The following is a 21,792-nucleotide window of genomic DNA, read 5'->3' as shown; positions in this document are numbered from 1 at the left end:
TCTCCTTGGTTCCCGCCCTCTCACTCCAAGCCCCGCCTTCCAACTCATATGATTGGACGCTGGTCTTACGCAGGATGTAATACATTGGCTTAGCAAAACGACCATCAAAATCTGCTGTCAACAACGCAGATGGTGAGGAGAATGTGGACAACAAAGATGATTCATTTGTCACTGAAACACAGAACAATGGCAATCTTGTGGATAATACATTCATACATTCCGACTGTTAAGGTAGATTTTGTTTACTTAGAAAACTGTCTGTTTTAATGTTTTGTAGGTTAATTTTGTATGGTTATTGGTTATGGTTAGGCTACTCTAAGGAATACACAATGAATGAGGCATTGTTTTCTTTGTTGTTGCCTGTTCTTGTGGTAAATGTAAAAAACTGTGAATTCTAAACACTATTGTCCCATGTGAATCTATAGTTTTGTAGAAAAAAACCCAGAGGTGATAAAAGCTGGAGAGTGCAGATTAATTTATACACATCATGGTAATACAGAAATGAGGGGCAAAGAAGAATACACGGTATAATGCAGCGTAACTGCATGGTAACATGAGTTATAGTATGTGATGTACAGTAGTAAGGCTGAGTTTGATGCCATCTGTGTCAAATCTGTTTTCTTAACATCATGACTCACTTCTCTTTAGCTTTGCTAGAACGAATCTCATGAGGATAAACACCTACACACAAAGAACCAAGCACACAGGCTGGTAATGGCAGCAAAAGCATGAATCATTAAAGATAATATGAGTAAAGCAGATTCAGAGTGGTAAAAGCTTTATTAAAGATTGACTGTTGTACATGCCCTTGAAAATAAACAAATAAGAAGGAGGTCGGGGGATCGATTGATTAGGTTGAAGTGATTAGCCATTATAATATTTGAATATCCTCCAATATAATAATGAACTCTCAGTAGCCATCAGACTACACAACCAAATCTAGACCCCTATATACAATCCTTTAATAACTATATTGACCTACTTTGGACTTGCACATAGACATTTATATATATTTATAATATTCAGAATTATCCAAATCTGTAACCTAATTCTATTGTTAGTTTTGTACTGTTGTGGTTGCTATTTTATTTTCAAAGAATAAAGATTTGCTTAAAATAAATAAGCAAGTGATTTTGACAACATTTTGATTAAACCCCATTAATTGTGAAAACGAGTACATTAAAAAAAAATTAAAGTGCATAAAGACCAGTTTCAGAGTATCCCCCCCCCTTAAATGCATTGTATGGCCCATCATGAGAATAGCATATAAGGCATTAAAGATGAGACATTAAACACCATTAGCAGTCATTAAATCATTCTGTATAACACATGCTACATAAATAACTGAACAAAACATCACAAATCAACACACGAGGCATGTTTAGCTAGTGATAAAGGAAAAACAAGTTTCAAAATGCACTTTTTCCTTAACGATTTCATGTAGGGTTTTCATCATCAGTCCTACCGGAACTATATTTTTCCGTTTGATTGTCAGAAAAAGCATTAAGACACAGCTCCTATGATCTATGGATCAGTTTGGATTTAAAATGATAATAATCTGAATAGAAAAGAGCGATCCCAGGATTACAGTAAGACTGGATACGTGTGCTGCAGCAGCACATGCTGTATATATAAATACATCTCATCAAATCTAGGCACACACATTCTTATTCAAATATATGACTAGAGCAGCTCTGGGGTTTGTCTCTGATTGACATTACAGATGAGATCAAATCAAGTAATACCAATACCAATTATTTGATAAGCTGTTTATGAAAAGATAAGCCTCATCTGAAAAGAAGAGACACCAGTATATGAAATACGCATGGATTTTATTAAATGGCAATGGAACATTTAGTACAGATCAGTAGGAGAGGATCAAATAAGAGGTTACAAAAACAAGAATGCACATTTAGACAAATTGGTGCTAAAGACGCTAAAGTACAGAAATAATTCCCATCAAAGAGTGAACATTTGTTTTGAATTCTAATTCAGCACTAAGACTGCAGGCAGAGGACATTTCATTGCCTAGCTTTATAAAAAGTGGAAAAACAGCTTATGTTTCAATCAGAGATGGATTAGGTTCATTGTTACAAAGAATGACACCACATTTCATTACAGATGACATGAATAGGCACATATATTAGAAATAACAAGACAAATGCTGACAAATTCACCCTGAGCAGAATAAAGATTTGCTTCGTACCATAACAGAACAGTAACTCCCTCCATAACTGCGAAATATGGCAACAAATGAACACATAAAACACTAATCGTTCTTTTAGACTACACTCTTATACATCAAAACACAAAGTATTCAAAAGAAAATATAAATCAGTTTTTCCAGTTAGTATCATTTAGGTAGACTTTTGCTAATACTTTAATAATTATATAAAATCTATATGATCAGTGCAGTTAAAGCATAAATACCTGATTACTGAGTGGAATCCCGCCTCTATGTTGCATTAAATATGGAGTCTGGTTTGATGACTCTTTTTGACTTGAGTTACTGTTGCGACATGTGTTGGCAATTAGAGTAAGCAGTGTCCATTGGCTGCAGTTCACTAAAGGTCAGTCTCACTTTACTTCTAGAATCCCTCCAAAAGCTTCAATGGTGCTTAGAGGCTGGTGCTGGAGTAAAAGTCATGGGTCAAAAAACTCTAATGTTTACATTCTGGTATTTCATGACTAAGGAGTGTTGTAGGGAGGGTTTTATCTGTGTCCTGGTTCCCTCAGCAAAACGACTTTAAACTAGGTAGGTTTTACAGGAAAGCCCATGGAGTGTGAAAAACAGCTTGTACTTCATGTGTGTGATCGTGAGTGGTACATCACTATGGATTATTTGCTTATGGCACTTGAAATGGACATTACATTTAAGAAGCAGGTGCACCAGCACAAAAGTCAATCAATGTACTGTCATCTGCTTGTTTTTTTCTCATTTGTTTTTTTCTATTAAGTCTTATCTAAGGATTAGTCATTCATCTTTCTGTCGCACACTTAAACCATACCACACAAATAGCTTTGGTCCTTTAGTGGCGTTTTTCTTTGTGGGAAACATTGGTTTAGGAGGTTTAAATACTCATTATTATTCATTTATGGCCTCTACAACAAAAGAAAACAGCTGACCCTAAATCAAATCCTAAAATGATGGAAAATAAAAGTATCTTCCCCATGTAGTGAAAGTCATCTTATGATCACAGTTCTTACAGCAGCAGGACGTGACTACTTGCTGGTTTTTAAGTTTGATGGCTTACACCGCCTTGTTCTCTGTGCTCAGAAACATTTTTCTTCTTCTTCTTCAACCTGACCAAGTGTGCTGAACTGGCAGTTTCTTGCTAACACACACTTTCTGTAACTTTCTTCCAATTTAACATGAAAGCAACGCAACTCACATTTCTTTTTACCTTTCCATCTCGTTTCACCTTTCCCCCTCTTTCCTTCCATCTCATTATGTAATCAGTCACTTCCCTTTCTGTTGTCCCCTCATCCCCTCAGTCGGTTTTGGTGGTTTTATGTCTCCAGGGATAAATCAGCTCCCCAACAAACAGTTTCTTGGCCAGGGCCGCCCACGAGTCTTTGGGGTAACAGCTGTACGTCGGGGTGCGGTACAACTGAACCACCGTGCTGCTCTTCAGAGGGTTAATCTGAGGAGGGAAACACAACAGCTCGATATCTTAAAAAACTCACATCAATTGTACTGTATTATCAGGTTACAAAGTTCTAAATCCTTTACTAAACAGACACAATCCAGAGAATTTACTCCATTATTAGAAGCCTCAGAATAGACACAAAGGAAAATACTTTAGATGGCAAAGAAATCAAGGGGAAAGGGAATTCGATCTTTAAAAAGGAAACTAAATGTGGCCTCTTACCTCCATCAGCAGGTGCAGGGCCGTCCCGGGCTCTTCACACAGCACCTTGAACTTTACACCCTCTGTGAAGAACATCGATAAGAGTCCAGAATCATCTATACACTCATCCACCCATGAATCTCTTTGCTATCAGGATTGAACAACCTGCTGATAATGCATCATGTTGTCATAGTTCTGTCAGTCCAATCATTCCCGATCGCTTCGACATGAACTCATTAGATGTTCACACATTAAAAAGAGTGGAGCAGGGATGACATATTTTTGTAGCAGAACCCTGAACTTAGCATCGCCCTGGTTCCCTAAATAAAACAATGGGATTTATCAATTGGATATTTGATTATATTATGATATTTACACAATTTGTACAATAAGGTCATCTTAATAAATTAATAACCCTTTTTTTTTTTATAATAACATCGCTAGTAAAAAAAAGCCACATCAAAAGTGTTTAAGAGAACATATTGTAGCCATTTCCATGTTTCATATTTGTATTCTGTGCCTCTACTCTGACATGTTTGCAAGCTTGAATGTTCAAAAATGGCTTTATTTTTCTCAGACTGCCTTAGCATTATTAGAGCTAGGTACTGAATGCTAATTGGCTCAATAATGGATTTAATCTTTAGGTATTGAAATGTGGTATTGAATGACAGGGAATTCTTCGATACTTTAATTTACTGACATATTTTATGTGGTAAAGAAAAAAAGTAAAAATCTCTCAGGCTTGTGTTAACCACAGAGCTTATTTCAGGCATTTAACACATTAAATAAAAAGGGAAGCTGTGCAGGTGTTCCTCCTAAATAAGGAACGTTTCAGATCCTCGAGTCAGTCGGAAGAATCTGTAGTGTTATCTTAAAAAGCATTGCACTTCCATCATCTTTGATTGAGCAGTTTTACACAAATGAAGTGATCCATGAGAAAAGGTACCTGCTAGTCTGTAGGAGCGCGTGATGCGGAGCGCCACAGCGAACAGAGGGAAGGAGTTGATGAAGTCCACACTGAGGTGGAGCACGCCCTGGAACAGCACCACCACCAGCCGCAACTGCACAGGTGTTACAAACAAACACACAGGTGTTACAAACAAACCCACCCTACTGGAGAGAATCAGGGCTGGAGTCACTTAATAAAACAAGTGTGAATGGACTACTGAGTGTTGTGGGTAATCCAATACAATAAGCTATTATTTGAACGGTTTTCAACAAATGGAGGCAGACATTTCATGATTGATCAGCCATCAATCACATCCTCTGCAGACCAAGGCAGTTGGGTTTATATATGGCTTCTTTACAGAAATAGAAACTGGACTCTGCATAATGTTAGTTAGCTTTAAGGGATTCTAATGGTGAGAAATAGATTAGATTCAATCCACAGGATATATGAAATAATGAGTATGTATTTCATGTTTAAATTAGGGAGGGTAAGAAACAATTTGGGATTTTAAAACTTAATGCAGTTTCTTTTGGCTAAATCTATACTTACTAACTCCTTTTAGGTCAGTAACTAAATAAATCATCTAATAAAATGGTTCAGTATTTCTCTACCACAGTTTCATTCCTGGTCAGGGTGCAGAAGGCTTTGAAACCGAATGTAGGAGTGCTTTAAAATGTCTAATCATTCCAAGGGAAGAACATCTGGGGCTTATTATCGGGAAATGTTGACGTGTCTTGAGGACATTTCCATGGAAGGATTTGTCAGTTTGAACAAAATAAATTAGCATTTATTGACTTTACGGTAAAGCAGCCTTTAAAACCAGGAAAGACAACCCGTAAGATATAACGATATTCAAAATGTAAGGCAATATCTATTCTCATATCACAATATCAGCAGTCTTCTAATTACTGTGCTTACTTAAACTCACAAGAGGGTTTCATGATTCACAGCTTTTTCTAGATTCCTGTCTACAGCTGTAGAGGTTCGTTGTGTTTCAGAGGTCTGAACCCCGGTGAGCACAGAAGTGTATTTCTTGCAGGAGTGTGTTTACGTGTGGCTCGTGTTACCAGAGTGAAGACCAGGTAGTAGAGCGCTGTGGTGGGCAGCAGGAACAGCAGCACGGTGAACAGCAGGGTCCCAATGAAGAGCTGAAGCAACGATAACACACAAACACACTCACAGTAAACGTCTGTGCCTCTGTGCTGATGACAGTGTGTGTGTGTGTGTGTGCGTTGGTGCTGGTGTTATTTCTTTGCGTGATGACTTCTGGGACTTGAATGTGTCTAAAAAATGAACCCAAAAAGGCAAATTGCCCAATTAAGGTGTGAACTTGTCACCAAATGCAAATCCTAATGGGTAATAATTATCCTCCTAAACTAAATTCCTTTTCAGGCCTGTCATCATCTTTTGAGGATCTTCTAAGCGTTGCTTTTGTCTGCATGTTTCAGCCTCACAGTGACACACAGAAACAGCCTGTTGTTAAAATCTCAGTGAAAGAAAGGGAACTGAACAAACCCTTGGAAAAGACGAATGCATTAAACATCATTGACTTATGTACCATGTCCTATTCAAAGTGTCTCAAATTGGCTTCAATTTGACAAAAAACAACATTAAAGCGCTCAAATGTATACGCTGGAGATTAAAACAGAATAATATAATACTTTGTAATTGCATGAGTACTTTTATTTTATACTTTAATTACATTGTGCTTATATTTTATGTATGATTATATACGTTAAGATACATTTTATAATCCCTTGGTAAAATCACAAGCTACCTGACTTCTGGTCCTTCCAGTATGATTGGCTGGTGGTAATACCTTTATTGTTTTATCTAAGCAAAACATTTAGAATTCAGGACTTTTACTAGTAATGGAGTATTTGCAAACGTTAGTCTATGTTTAGGTGAAAGGCCTTATCACTGGGGGTTACCTGGTCCAGGTCGTAGGAGCAGGAGTCCACCCTCTGCCGCAGGACGTTCCACTTCTTCCCCCTGAAGAGCCTCCAGAGAGACGAGAGGCCGTAGATCTTCAGGCAGTACAGCCTGACACACACACAGAGGAAAATGTATACCACTTCATTCAATACATTATCAATATGTGTACATTACAATGGTGTACATCAGAGAAAAAAGGATGGAAGAGAAGAGAGGAGAAGTAGAGAGAGGGAAATGAAAGAAATGAGTTGGAATGCTTTTAGAAACAAAGTTAGTTTCAATGTAAAGCCTCTTTGAAAAAGCGTTACATATATTTAATATCTTCTTTTATTATTATGAGCGGATATAATTGATCTAAGTGGCCGATGAGACATTTTATATGGATAATTAAATGTTAATATTGTAGTAATAATAATAATTTTTTTGATTGTTTACATCTTTTTATGTTAACCTACTTATTCATTTGTTTGTATTTATTTGTTGGCCGTCACTTTGCTGTTGTGACTCTGTAAATGTCCCAACTGTGGGACAAATAAAAGGATTTATGATGTTTTAAATGGTATAATACTAGTATTATGAGTGTAATCTGATAATTATATGCAACTGGGCAGAAATACAGTTTTAAAAAAAACAACTTGGAAGGCTGTACCATATATTGTGCAGCAAACTTAAAAATACTTGGCACAGCCCAACAAAAAACATGTTCACATTCTAGACGTGAGATATATTCATATATTCTTTTAAATAAAGACACGTTTTCTAAAGATTTCTGATTATTATTAAACATGTATGAACATGGATAGTTATTACTAATTCTCTCCAATGTAGAAACTGCATGACCGCAGCAGGAGGTATTTTTAGGTCTATGCATACACATTTAATAATCCACTGACAAAGGCTTCTCAAACTAAATCTGAAAACAGACCCTGGCACAAATGTAGGAGCTGCTGGGGCATAAATATGCAGAAAGAAAGTGGGTAATATTTCATTATGCACCACAGCGAGGGAGCTCAGCTATCTTTAGAGCAAATGCATAATTTAGTCAATCCTCTCCTCCAAGACTACATCTACGGCTTTCATTCAGATACAACTGATGGAAATCAAAAAGGAGGGGAGTGTACCTGAGAGTCAAATACACATTCAATTATACAGATTTATAATTTATTCTCCAAACAAGATCTGCCAGTAGGGACATGTTCTGACATGAAAAAGGAAGATCAAACTATTTTTAGATGTTTAATGATGCACCAGGATATTTATAAATGTCATATTTGTTCATAGACTTTAAGCAACCATCTGAGCTCTTTTTTTTTTTTAAACCAGATTATACAGAAGTAAAAGTTCCACAATTTAGACAAAACATGATGCTAAAAATGATGATGTTTGTATAATGTTTAAAAAGGCCCTATAATGCTATTTTGGGGTTTTTCCCTTGCCTGTCGTGTGTTTTATAGATTTTGTGCATGTAAATGTTCTGTTTCCCCCCCCCCCCCCCGCCTGAAACGCCTCCATTGGACTGCTTTTTTGACTTCTGTAACATAGTGACATCACTTCCTTACACTCACGCCGCTATTCGCTAGAACTCCATGGCATTGTTTGTAATAGACTAAGGCCCCGGCCACACGAGGACGATAACGGTCGTATCTGCTACAGTTCACTATCAGATAGACGGTTCGGCCACACGAGGCCGACATGGAAACGCAGAAAACGATAACGATAACGGGTCCCTCGGTGGGTAGATCTGCGGACGAAACGCTCTGGGGGGGGCAAACGGCTCTGTGTTTACGCCTATACGATCATGTCCTGATAACGATGACGCAATAGCCCCGCCTCTCCCCACCTCTCCTGCTCAGAGATCAGCTGCTGGGCTGTCAGAAGAGGGGGAGGAAAAGAGAGGCTCCGTTTTTTATTCTTATATTATTATTATATAGAGTCGTTATTCATTTGTTTTAAAGCTCAATAAATAACAAAGAAGACCTCTGACCGGCACTTTTCTAATATTGTCCGGAAGATTTAAAAACTTTAATGGACATGTTGACCGGCAAAACAAATCTAACTGAAACTCTGCCGCACGGTCCCCTCGTTCCTTGGAAGAGGCGGAGAGGTGGGTGTTTGTCATCTGCTGGTGGACTACCAGAGAGAATTACAGCAGGAGCAAACGCTTGCCTCGGGGAGGGAGAAAAAGAGCCAGAGCTTCCACAGCGGAGAATAAACAGAAGGGCAACCATGGCAACCATGCGCGGGAAGTCTTCTTCGCTGCTTTTGTGGCAGGAGTACAGCGCCACTTACAGGCCTGGCATATGTACTACAGCGTCTCCAGCGCTTTCGAGCGGTCTCGTGTGAACGGACACGTTTCTGGTGCCTGTTGCGTGTGGGCGGAATACTTTTTTGATAACGATTGCGGTCCGTTTGCGTTATCGTCCTCGTGTGGCTCCAGCCTAAGGGGCGGGACATCTCTAAGCGGTTTACCAATCATAACAGATTTGGCCAGCTAACCAATCAGAGCAGACTGGGCTCTGAAAAAAAAAAGTCATTTTTCATGCAAATATGGTACAAACGCTGTTTTAAGTCTCTGAAATCTGGATTTTCTTGCTTTGTTCTATGGTATTTAGGTAAATATCTTTGGGTTTTGGACTCACAAACAAGAATGTTAAAGACCTTAAAGATCGCCTTGGACTCGGAAAAACTGGGATTTTTTCAGCTTGCTGGAATTTCAAATATAAATCTGACTTCCTTAGGATCACTGTTAACACTATCATAAGGGCTTATACACTTGCATGTCTAAATGTCACACTGGAATGGCGCAAACGCTGCTTTTCAGATATTAAGAGAGCAGGTGTTTCAGATTTACTGAAGTTATTGGCAGCTTAATCTTTGTAAACTTGATTTCTGATCTAGAAAAGCAAACCTCTTGAGCCAAAGGACTAAAACAGAGTGAAGGAAACTACTTGATGCACCAAATGATGTTTTAATAACCGTATGACCCAGTTACGCAGCAGTGACGTAAAACAAAAACATCTTGCTCAGCCAGATGGATTATTCATGTCTTGTAGTGCCATCGACAATTCAAATGATAATAACTTTGGTATTCTCTGCTTTCTATGAAGGGAAAACACAGATGTTTTCATTACGCACAACACCACAGTGAGGAAAAAAAGGATCCATTAGTTCCTACTTAAGATGAACTAACTCAAAATAATGAGATACTTAATCCCAATTTTGACAAAGTTTCTCATTATGTATGCTTTGTTTCTCCTCTCAGTGGCAGAGAAGGGCTTACATAAGATTGTTATGAAAGAAATATCATTTATATTTGACCCTCCTGGTACAGATAGAGGACAGTAATGGTTGTTGTGTGCCCCACATCTCCACTAAGCATGTATATAGGTCCTGTTTGTGAATGTCTGTGTTTGGGCCTGTGTGTAATGTAAAATAAGGCCAGAGTGCAGAACTATATTTCCCCTCAGGGATTCATAAACTGCGTCTTAATCTTTAGTCTGAATCTCAACCAAGACTCTAAAAGACGGGTCAATAAGGAACTGTAATTATAATGACTTTACAAGAGGGAAAGAAGAAGAACAAGGTTGGAAAAATACGCCTCCTGCAGGAAGTCATCAGGAACAACCACAACTACAACTAATTACAGGGTATATGCAGGAATCCTGAAGCCAAATGTAATACCTTTTAAGACCCTTTCCATGCATTTTAAGACCTCATCGCCATTTTGAGTTTCAACCGGTTACATTGGCGACACACTTTACCTCACATTGACTATATACAGTATTGATTGTCCTTCCTCCTTATCTTCCAACCATTTGGACGCAAATTTGCATTTCCCCATAACGACCTGTGACCTAAGATTTTCAGCGACATAATTACTCTGTAGCTATGTTAGTTTGACAATAAAGAACCTTGAACGATGTTGTTTAACAACCGGCGTAAACGGACCTTCGCGCGCTATCAAGCAGTGAGCGTGCGATGTCCTGTTCAGATGACGTCAAATCCAACGGGATGCCATAAATAAACTACACAGAATCACACTACACACCTACGCAATGATTACATTCAGGCAGACTGTAGAATACAACCTCTTTGGACAATTGATATACTTATTGAAAACAAGCTACAATATGTAATAGCTTGGAAAATGCCGTTTAATACTTTTTAAGACCCCGCGGACACCCTGAATTAGAAGCATTTTTGAGTGTTTAGAGTCACATTTAATCCTGGATGGTGTTGAAATAACTTGGGATTTATCTCGAAAGAACATACAGTACATACTAGGGATGGACCATATTGAATAAAGCTGATATTAATAATGAATACTGTTATAAGTGATATTTTAGTTTGCTGCTATATAAACTCCAAGATGAAATAACACAGGTATTTTCACTAGATGTCTTGAATGCTCTATTTTGAAATATTTAATTATTCTTGAATTATGAAGGCGGTTTTGTAGTGGACTGTATCTGCATAGAACATGTTATAAATAAGAGTTTGAATTCTGACTTTAAATCATTTTAAAAGACTACTTCAGAAATCACTGGTGGCATCAACATGACAATTGCCCTGTACGCATTAAAACATTTCCATACATGCGTTTAAAGGCTTCATAAATAAATGAATCATATATCTGTCTTTAAATCAACAATGGAGTTTATCTTATCTTAAGGGATTTACGTTTTGTTGTTTTTGAATTATTTTGGCATAGTTTAGTTTTACAAGTTATATAACACGAAGCCAATACATAAGTTCATTAAGACATGAATTATCCCTTTCTAGTTTTTATTTAAATAATTTAATTTAATAAGAGTGCACTCCTATTCTCCTAAATAAAATAAAAGTCGTAAGCCAAGTGGAAGAAGAGGGGGAAGAGGACTAGAGTGAAAAGAAGAGTTTTAAGGGCTGTGCAGCTAGCTGTGGAGATAGCTGTGGAGCTGTGCTGAGGCCTCACCTGGCTCCGTACACGTAGAAGCAGTAGATGTGGAAGGTGAGCAGGGCCACCATGTCGGAGAGCAGCGAGAGGGCGAAGGTCAGGCCGAAGCAGGCCGACAGACCCCCGTACCACAGGATGCCCTCGATGAAGGGGGACATCAGGTGGATGTAGCCTGGAAGGGAGAGGGTGCATCAGGGAGAATGAAAGCCAGGAGCAGAGATGCTGCTTATATCTTTCTTTGGCATGGAAGTGATCAGCACGCTCAAAAGGTCTACCATGATTATTTAATGCTTCATCATTTCCACAGCAACAGATCTAGAGAGGGCTTATCTAGCTCTGAATGACAAATGAACACATGAAAATAACTTTTGCTTTAAATAAAAATATATATTTTAGTGTCAAGAAACAGACATCGTTTAAATCCTTAAGACATGTATTTTCCCATGTTTGCATATAACTCCAAAGTAAAGCAACATAAGTATGTGTTAAAACAACAAACAGGGCATTTGAATGATAAGATGATCCTGGGAGGATATTTACATTATTAAATATCAGCATATTTCTTGCTCATTGGTATTTCTTAAAATCTTTCATTTAGGGTAAGGGTCCAGGGACAACAACCAAAGCTGGAGACAGGATTGTTTATTTTTTATTTAATTGTATTGATTGATTTTGGTTAACATGAGTGATGGTGTAGTTAAAACACCACAATGTTGAAAATTAAACCTTTTAGAAGGAGTATATTAACATATCAAAATAACCTTTGCATCCTAACGGTTAATATGAACTATTCTCCAAACTGTGAGGACTTTGTACAAGTCTTTGTATCAGTCATTGTCAAAGCCCTGTGTGTGTGTGTGTGTGTGTGTGTGTGTGTGTGTGTGTGTGTGTGTGTGTGTGTGTGTGTGTGTGTGTGTGTGTGTGTGTGTGTGTGTGGTGTGTTGAGACTCACTGATCCAGAGGTGGATGTGGTAGAGGAAGAAGCGGCCCAGCACCTGGTCCAGGGCCCGGTTCATCTTCAGCCCGGCAGGAGCTCCCATCAGCCACTGCAGCAGCTCCTCCAGCTCTTTGGCCACGTGCTGAGGAGGAACCAGAGGGAACAGTTAGTGGGATGAGGAAATCCAAAACACCAGCTCATTCTTTTCAGTTTTTATTCTCCAAATATCTGGAACAAAATTCCAGAAAACTGCAACTGTCTCGTCTTGTAAAATCCAGACTGAAGACATTTCTGTTTCCCGCCTTTCATTAAATCAAAGAACTATTCACGCTTAGAGAAAACTGTACATTTTATTATTGTTTATTTGACCTGTCGTATTCAAGCTTATATTCTCTCGGCTTATTAATGACTGTTTGAATTGTATTTTAATATCCTTTCATGATGTGTTTCTCTTTCTTGTGTTACACAAGATCATGCTTTTTAATGTCATTTTGTAAGCACACTTGTATTTTCAAAGACTTACATTAAAATGTCAAGGTTTATTAGGTAATTTACTTCACCCAAACCTAAACTTTCTTGCGTTAACTTAAAAAGCCTTGTTTATGTAATTCAGCAACTTAGACTTAAACATCTGATCTGTGTCACACACTCACGTCGGCTGCAGGCACCAGTGTGTTGGCTAACATGCTGATGTGGTTGTCTTTGTACAGCCACCACATCAGCAGCATGCCGAGAGCCACGTCCAGCAGCACCGACACCACCATGTTCGCCTTCCTGGAAACACACAGAGAGACAATAGAAGTGGTTACAATAAAATAAGCAAAATAAGAAGAAATAAAACATTAAAGGTCCCATGCCATGGCCATTTCTACTGATCATAATTCCATTGTTGAGGTCTACTAGAATAGATTTATACTGTTCAATTTTCCAAACTCACATTGGTTTCTCATACAGCATCTCTGTAAAGTATGTGTATTCACTCTCTGTCCAAATGGCTTGTTGGAGCTCCTGCCCCCCCCTCCCTCCCTATGAGCCTGTGCTCTGATTGGTCAGCTCGCCCACTCTGTTCTGATGAATCCACCACCGTTACAGCGGAACATCAGTGATTATGTGTTACAGTGGCGTTTGTTAGCAGCCAGAAAATGACACCAGTAATGACACACAGATGAGAATGCTGCGTGGGGTCTGGGTGCCGTGTTGGCGGGACGTTGCGGGGCTCGCTGCTCCGCCCTTTGAGGCTCGATGAGCGGACAGTGTGAGCTGGGTTACTGGTGTCGTTTCCTGGTTGCTGCGTGGGGTCTGCGAGACAGCGCGAATGGATGCGGGAAGGGGGGGGGGGGTGCTGAGGGGGCTGCAGCACCCCCATCTGTGAGGCTCCACTAGCACCCGCAAAACTTCCACTTCAAATCCAATTCAACGACCCGACTGACACTTCAGCATAAAACCGTTGAGGATGTTTTATACGGTCGATGACTGCTGACTCTTCTAACCTAGGGGCCAAAATAGATCACTACCAACTGCTTTAGTAGAACAATGCAGATGGGCTAAAAACAATCCTTATCAACACTGTTTCACGACACATTTCGTCCTTGCCGTGGCTCAAAAACTGACATCCAATGAAAAGTTTGGTCTCATTTTGAACCGGAGCATCCGCAGATTCATTCTATAATAGCTATGCTACGATCCACTAAAGTTAAGAATGATACAACATGAATAAATCCTTGTTTTTGTAATCTTTTGGGAGGGACAATTAAGTGAGATTGAAATATTCGTTATTCATTTCGGAGGGGAGAGGGAGACACACCTGCAGGAGAGATCTACTCTCCTCTGAGGTGACCTGCTTGCACTGTTTATAACACCAGAGAGTTTCTGTGTTGCTTTGACTAACTATCACCTCATGAACTCCGTGTGTCCGGCGGCAGGCTTCTGCGAGCTGAGCGTCCTCATGTGCTCCGTCCTGTAGCTGAGCTGCACACAGGTGGACAGCTTACTGCTCAGGAAGCGCAGCGGGGACAGACTGAAGACCCTGCAGGACAAACATACAACATAAGGATGATGTTTGAAGTGTGCTGGCTCACATTGTCAGTCAGTCACATTAACATTTACAGAACTGTGGTGATACAATTTGGATGTCGACTAATTGATCAATTAGTAGAACATTTTAAAGACTTTAAGGTGGGGTAGGTAAGTTTGAGAAACCGGCTCGAGATACACTTTTTGTTATATTCCATGGAATGCTCTTAACATCCATAAAATCCATACAAAAACGTCATCTGTGGAAGCCGTAGTACTGTAAAAAGCACGACCAATCATCTGAGCCGGCCCGGCTAAAGTAACTGGATGGCCTACCTGCCTGTCAGCGTTCCATTTGTGCACAAACGTATCTCGTGCCCTCATTGGTCATGTGCGCGTTCGTGTGTGTTGGAGGGGGGGCTCTGTGAGGAAGTGGCAGATTTTCTCCGGTTGTGTATTTTCAAATTCTAGCCACTCGAGCTGGTTTCTCCAAAATGACCTACCCCACCTTTAAGCAACGGGAATTTATACATTTCACTATTTTCTGAAATGTTCTAGAGCAGAGGAATAATATATTTATTTATTAGAAAGAAATATGAGGAATTATGTATTATTAAGCTAATCGTTGCAGGCCTGATTTGATTGTAAAAAATTGTAAATATACTCTGCACGTTATCACTTTGCTGTCTTCTGGTTAGATGCTCTGTGCAAAAATAATAAAGCTGAATCAAATATCCTCTTACTAAGCCTGTTGTTGGTCTCATAGCTGCCCGTACGACTGGCTTTGTAGACATTCATTCAAATAGAGCACATTGCCTCCTCCCCCCCCCCCTCTCACCGGATGTTACAGATCCAGGTCCAGATGCTGAGCAGCCAGCGAATCAGCACGCAGAGCGGCAGGGTGGAGTGTTTCAGCAGCTCCACGATGATGCTGGCCTCTCGACCCTCAGACTGCCAGTGTGTGGACTTCAGGGGCCCGTCGTCGTATCGGTCCAGGAAGAACAGAGGCTGGCTGAGGGCCACCGAGCGGAACATCTGCCCACAGGAGAGGAGGGGGTTAGGGATATTAATGGCTGCTTATACCCATTAACATGCACTTCACTCTGCACACCCTCTGGGAACAGGTCGAATATTTGATGATTTACCTCACATGTGATGCCAAACTGTTTAAATGTCATGCTGCATTATTATTCTTTTCTTTAGGATATGTTGCTGCATTGTGGGAGAAAAGGCAATCTTACAAGCAGAGCCCAAAGAAAGGAATTCCTAGCATTTCTAAAACCTTAAAAAACAACAAATTGAAAGTAGTTTTTTCTTAGCACGTGAACAAACTCTATATTAAGAAGAAAACCTCAAACAGGAATGACGTGAGGCACTGCTGGTGTACCTGTCTCAGCTCAGAGGTTGGGTCCGTTGTTGGGTCTGAAAGGCCGTTCTCGATGGGGTGAAGCTGCGACAGCATCACCTTCCTCTGCTCGTAGTGGACGAAGATCACCTTCTCCTCCTCATCCTCCTCCTTTTCTTTCTCCTCCTCCTTTTCTTTCTCCTTCTCCTTTTCTTTCTCCTCCTCCTTTTCTTTCTCCTCCTCCTTTTCTTTCTCCTCCTCCTTTTCTTTCTCCTCCTCCTTTTTCGTCTTCTTTTTCCCCTTCTTTTCTCCATCATCGCCATCAATCTTATCCGCCTTCTTTTTAATCTCCCGTGGAATTACTCTTCCATCTGGCCACAACAAAGTTACAGTCACTCAAAACGCGTTATTCATTTCACTGAAAAGGAAGTCCTCCTGAGGTTTATTAAAGCATTAGACACAAATAATAATAATAACAATAAGTAACCCAAAATGGTTCTGAAACAATATTTCAAAATGTGGATGTTTTATGCAAACCCAGCCCAAAAACCATACTTGTTATTAAAGTTATTTTGGAATTTAGAAATAAATGTGAAATGATGGTATAGTTAAGTTAATTTTTTTATTTCATTTGTTACATTTGTTATGATTATTTGTTAATTATCATGTGTTTTCTGTGACGCTTTTGGCTGTTATGAATGATATTGCTTTCCTGGTGTTGTCTTTATTTACTTTGAAATAATACATGAGAGTCTCAGTGTGCGAGTCTTACTCTGATCCCGGCTGAGGACCTGGCAGTTGAAGCCGGTCTTCCCCAGCTCGCGGTTGATCTGGAGCCAGCGCTTCTGGGGGAAGATGGTGCTGAGGTCTCTGAGGAAGCTCTCCATGCCCTCCTGCCCCTCTTTGGGGAGACTCCATGAGCCCAGCACCGACAGCTCCACCCCACTGCGGGCCTGGATCTGGGGAGAAGACCTTCACGTTTTGGACCTTTAAGAAGCAGTGTCCTAAGACTCTTTTTTCTGGGGCATTTTATTTTCAGTTCATTGACAAACTGAACAAGATGATATTTCCACCTATCATCTTTGTTGTTATTAGGAAATGCAGGGGTAGACGTTAAGGGTCAAATTCCACTGGCCCGGAACATTCGTCCAAAGAATCGACTAATAATGAAGAAAATGAACACATTTGTTGCAATAGTAATTTATGCACTAACTACATTACATCAGGAGTTAGACATGTAATGGCTATGTAATAGATTAGATTAGAACCTTCATTCTCCTAAACTGCTGGGACATTTCCCTATAGACAATACCTTTATATTTTCTACTCTTCACTTACTTGTCAGCAGGTCGGCATTGATGTACAGAGCCGACTAAAGACCTTGTGTATATCGTCATATTGAAACCAACTCCATCGATCAAGCTGGCTGAAACTTTCTCTCCCTCTTCTTATCATGCTCCCTGTCACTCTCCTTTAATTCCTCCGGTGACTTTCTTTTATTTGAAGATAGTTTTTTGCCCGGCGCTTGGCCGGTTACCGCTGGTATTAAAAACATTTTGGCGAATGGTTAGGTGGCGCGATAGTCTGTAGTGAAGGAGCGCGCTCCCGCTCACGGGAGCAGGCTCGCGCTGCGCTCCCGCTCACGGGAGCAGGCTCGCGCTGCGCTCCCGCTCACGGGAGCAGGCTCGCGCTGCGCTCCCGCTCACGGGAGCAGGCTCGCGCTGCGCTCCCGCTCACGGGAGCAGGCTCGCGCTGCGCTCCCGCTCACGGGAGCAGGCTCGCGCTGCGCTCCCGCTCACGGGAGCAGGCTCGCGCTGCGCTCCCGCTCACGGGAGCAGGCTCGCGCTGCGCTCCCGCTCACGGGAGCAGGCTCGCGCTGCGCTCCCGCTCACGGGAGCAGACTCGCGCTGCGCTCCCGCTCACGGGAGCAGACTCGCGCTGCGCTCCCGCTCACGGGAGCAGGCTCGCGCTGCGCTCCGCACCAAAAACAGCTGTTTGCTTTTCACCCAACAACGACAACCGCCTCACAAAACGCTATGTTGTAGCGTTGATAAACGAAACAATTTAACTAAATGCTTGTCAAAATACCTATACTACCACAGGACAATATATTTTTTTAAAGCAATATTTTGAGTGGCCCGAGCGGGCAAGTGGAAAGTACGTTATGCTGACCGTCGTCTAAATAGTGCTTCCGGGCCAGCGGGCCATTTAAAATGTCGAGCCCTGGGAAATGATTAGCAACTTGGGAAACGGGTTGAAAATCAGGTTTTAAAGAGCAGCAGAGAGAAGTTCAACCTCTTTCTTGAAAATATCCAGGTATTTATATTTAGAAAAAAATTATGCTTTTCTTTGTGACTAAAATGTCTAGGGTTGTACCATTATTATAATTGTTGTATCCACAGAATGAAGGTCAATTTACAAAAAAGTCAGTTATACAAATGTATAAGTATAATTAGAATTGTGTTTTTGAACGGCTAAACGCCACAAAATTGGGGTTGAACTGAATATTTGGTCAGTTGAAAACATTTGGTACATTTGGATAGTTTTTTTCAATAAATGTTGACTTTGGGCCTGAGTAACGCTCCGGATTATGGTACATGTTTGGATCAAATGAGTATGAAAAAGATCCTATGCAGCAAACACTGGAAACTTATTCTACAGATAATATAATACTAATAATATTAGTGTAGAATCATTTGTATCTGCAACTGTGCACAAATACCGGCTTTAAACAGAATGAAAGAAATTCTGCGCAACATTCAAATGTTGAAATTAAAATGTAAATATCATGAATAAAACTTTGATACACAAACAAATATAATGAAAGGTCTACTAAGGTGTCCTCTTTGTATGAGTCAGATAAAACAGTAGAAATGTTAGTACCGGGTTAAAAACTGGTTTAATTATGCCGCAGATTGAAATGCATAAAGTTAAATTAGTCCTTGAGGAGTCAAAACATGAAGCCTTCAAAACACTCAGCGTTGTTACAAGACTTTCTATGTTTTACAAAGTCACAGTTTTTCTATCTGGGAGGACACAGGGGTGTGTTCAGTGCTGCTGCACGTACCTGCTGGATGTACTGTTTGACCTGTCCCGGGATGAATGGGTAGTGGATGACCGCCAGCACCACGGCAGAGTCATGGCCGGAGAGCCAGCGACCGACCAGCAGGCCGCTGTCGGCCCGGTTACAGCACTGAGGGAAGAAGATCTTCAGCACCATGACTTCACTGCAGCTCTGGTGATGATCTGAGAAAGAGAGGAAACGACAACCAGATGAGCTCTGCAGCACAGAAAGAGGCCAGCTGGCTGTATTCTAGATGTAGCTTCCTGTCAACAGAAGATACATCTTAATTCATCCCTGAAGGACTATTCAGGTGTGAGAGCAACACAAGCAATAAGACTGAAGGACAGGATATGCCTGGAAAGAGTTCACAAAAGGATACTAAGAATACAAATAAGAATATGAATGTAAGCAACAGTAAAAATAAGATGAGTGAATATTTTTATATATATTCTTAAACAAAATTCATGAATGCAACATTAGTCTATATTTCATTTATTAGTGGTATCTCTTTCGTGTGGCTCTCAGTACATTCATTCCTAAAGACTTCAACCCAAAAGCAGCTTACAACATTTTTTATTTTTTTTAAATGTCAAGAGCTACACTGAGAAAAGGTTGAATGGAAAGCTAGAATAAAAACCTGGTGTAAAGCTGACCCCGTTAAAAGAGCAATAGCTTGATATTTTACTTAGGGAATATTTCGATGCTTTAAGGTTACTTTTTGTATTTTTAGTCTATGGGAATTTCGAATGCATTACGTTGAATTGGAAACCAGAATGTCCTACACTGTCGTATTGCTACTTGCTTTTACTTCATATAAAAACCATCTTGCACCACTGGTCACATTTATCATAAATCACAACATTTCAAGTACATACAAAAATATTTCTAATATATATAATAATTATATAATGTATATATAAAATACCTGATGTCTGCCGAATCGAAAAGTGGACCTTTGATATTCATGAGAGATATTTCTGTTGTTAAAGCTGCTCTACATGAATGCACGACGGCTGGAAACTGATCAAATGTCCTGATTTTGAATGGAGTTTGGTATGAACGGAACGGAACTGAACGGAACTGGACGGTTGGCCTCCTTTTATGCCCTTCAAATATTGAGTTTGTAGCGCGTTGTTGTGGCAACATAAACCCCGGGGCTGGATTATTATTGATGTCAGTGACAGTTATGTCAATTAAAGGGTTAGCACATGAAAGTAGGTTAGCTTGAGTGTTAGCCAGCGAAACATAAATGTGGCAAATTACCGTTAAAATAACATGAATTTACTAAACGTTTATAGGAAAAATAAGTAAGTTAACGACGATTGATAACACAACATAAATTAGAGGTAAACGACATAACTGCAGTATGGAGACCAGTTATTGGTGTGTAAAACATACACTATTTACCTTCTTTAACAACGACCAAATATTTCACCTCCCATTTATAACGTCGAGTGGAGTTATGATCATGGGTTTAGTGAAGACGCCATATTTTTTGTTGATAGTCCGTTGCATAAAACTGTCCGGTGAGAAGCACAACTCTAATATTTGGTTCCGTTTTCCCTCCCGTCGAGTTGTTTTTACATTTTCACGATTTAAGCAAATAAATAGACTGGCCAATGACAACAACCAACAACAAAACACACGTTTTTGTTGACGTTACTACAGTTTGGTCCCTTTCATATGTAAATGTTTACCGGAGATAATAAAATGACCAAAACTGTCAACTTCGGTCAAAATAGACATGAAAACAAAAATATCCTCCCAAAGAGTGAAAACAACATTATAAAATACGCCTGACTGAGAACCTGATTAAATATATATTACAACAGAGGTAGAATGTATATAGATGATGATTACTTTACTAAATAAAGACGACGAAGTGTTTGGTTAGTATATGGTCAACATTTTCAATTAAAGAATAATAAATTATTATAATAAAAAAACCTAACAAGGTAACAGAACTCAAAGAAAATCGAAGAATGTAAACTTTGTTATGTTCTTTCTTTCTAAGGAAAACATATAACATAGAACCTAACTATAAAATAGTAGTTTATTGTCAAACTCTCTACTCACCAGTAACAGTTTGGGTGCTGCTGTTAGTGAATGAGGAGTTGGCCCAACTGTAAAGAGCTTTATCTCCACTGGAATGACTCAGCAACAACAAGAAAGAGCGCAAAGAAAGTGTCCAACAGACTATAATTAACACAAATATTCCAGGCAGATCATGGCTGTATTAAGGCTATCATTTCGAGACACAATTGAAGATAATTAAAAGTGAAATATAACCATTGTCTTTGAGCGTTTAAAGAAATTAACATTACAACTAATTACTATCTGTCTGCCAGCCACATTCATTGGCATACTCATATCATAATCAATCATAATCTCAACCATATTTCAAAATTGAAAGTCGGTCATGTGCTGGGGGGGTGGGTAGCATATTGCATCAAATGTTATAATATGTTCTTACAATCATAGGCATACTCATTTGGATCTAATGGATACATACGTGTGGACAGCAGAGGGAGGGACGGTAATAATTTGTTTATACCAATTCCTACGGAAAAAGTTTAAGGCCACATGAAAAATGTTTTTGGGGAATTCTGCCTTTTTTCAGAATTCTGAGATTACATTTTTTTTTAAACTTTTGGTCACATCATAACAAAGATCTCATGTGGCTCTAATTCTCTTCCGTAAATTCAAACCTTAGTAATAAAGAACATGTTTTTTTAATGTTCACGTTGAGAAAGCCCGCATAA

General features: G+C 39.7%; 1 protein-coding gene across 3 annotated transcripts; it reads right to left on the bottom strand.

The window, feature by feature from the left end:
• Positions 1 to 1,811: 1,811 nt before the first annotated feature.
• On the bottom strand, positions 1,812 to 21,383 carry pigq (phosphatidylinositol glycan anchor biosynthesis, class Q). 3 transcript variants are annotated; one of them, XM_034232867.1, is made up of 14 exons: positions 21,107 to 21,383; positions 19,034 to 19,212; positions 16,739 to 16,925; positions 16,009 to 16,337; positions 15,460 to 15,656; positions 14,503 to 14,634; positions 13,262 to 13,382; positions 12,624 to 12,750; positions 11,690 to 11,843; positions 6,732 to 6,843; positions 5,868 to 5,948; positions 4,798 to 4,912; positions 3,873 to 3,934; positions 1,812 to 3,644 (listed from the first exon to the last, which is right to left on the bottom strand). In XM_034232867.1, the coding sequence occupies exons 2-14, from the start codon at positions 19,184 to 19,186 to the stop codon at positions 3,492 to 3,494; spliced, it is 1,923 nt and encodes a 640-aa protein (XP_034088758.1). In that variant the 5' UTR covers positions 19,187 to 19,212; positions 21,107 to 21,383; the 3' UTR covers positions 1,812 to 3,491. The 3 variants fall into 3 exon arrangements, with proteins under 3 accessions (XP_034088758.1, XP_034088756.1, XP_034088757.1); XM_034232865.1 differs by lacking the exon at positions 21,107 to 21,383 and adding an exon at positions 20,438 to 20,580; XM_034232866.1 differs by lacking the exon at positions 21,107 to 21,383 and adding an exon at positions 19,956 to 20,398.
• Between the last annotated feature and the right edge of the window lie 409 nt (positions 21,384 to 21,792).

The sequence above is a fragment of the Gymnodraco acuticeps genome, unplaced genomic scaffold (assembly GCF_902827175.1).
Source record: "Gymnodraco acuticeps unplaced genomic scaffold, fGymAcu1.1, whole genome shotgun sequence".
Classification (NCBI taxonomy): Eukaryota; Metazoa; Chordata; class Actinopteri; order Perciformes; family Bathydraconidae; genus Gymnodraco; species Gymnodraco acuticeps.
Note: the sequence above shows the minus strand (reverse complement) of the source record. Positions and strands in the feature narration are given on the sequence as shown.

What these genes read in the sequence shown, in the direction of transcription:
- pigq (XM_034232867.1), bottom strand. Translation starts at nt 19,186, where the DNA reads ATGGTGCTGAAGATCTTCTTCCCTCAGTGCTGTAACCGGGCCGACAGC. An exon ending in TCAAACAGTACATCCAGCAG is followed by an intron (nt 16,926 to 19,033) that starts GTACGTGCAGCA and finishes TCTTCTCCCCAG; the next exon opens with ATCCAGGCCCGCAGTGGGGT. An exon ending in TTCTACGTGTACGGAGCCAG is followed by an intron (nt 6,844 to 11,689) that starts GTGAGGCCTCAG and finishes TGTGTGTGTCAG; the next exon opens with GCTGTACTGCCTGAAGATCT.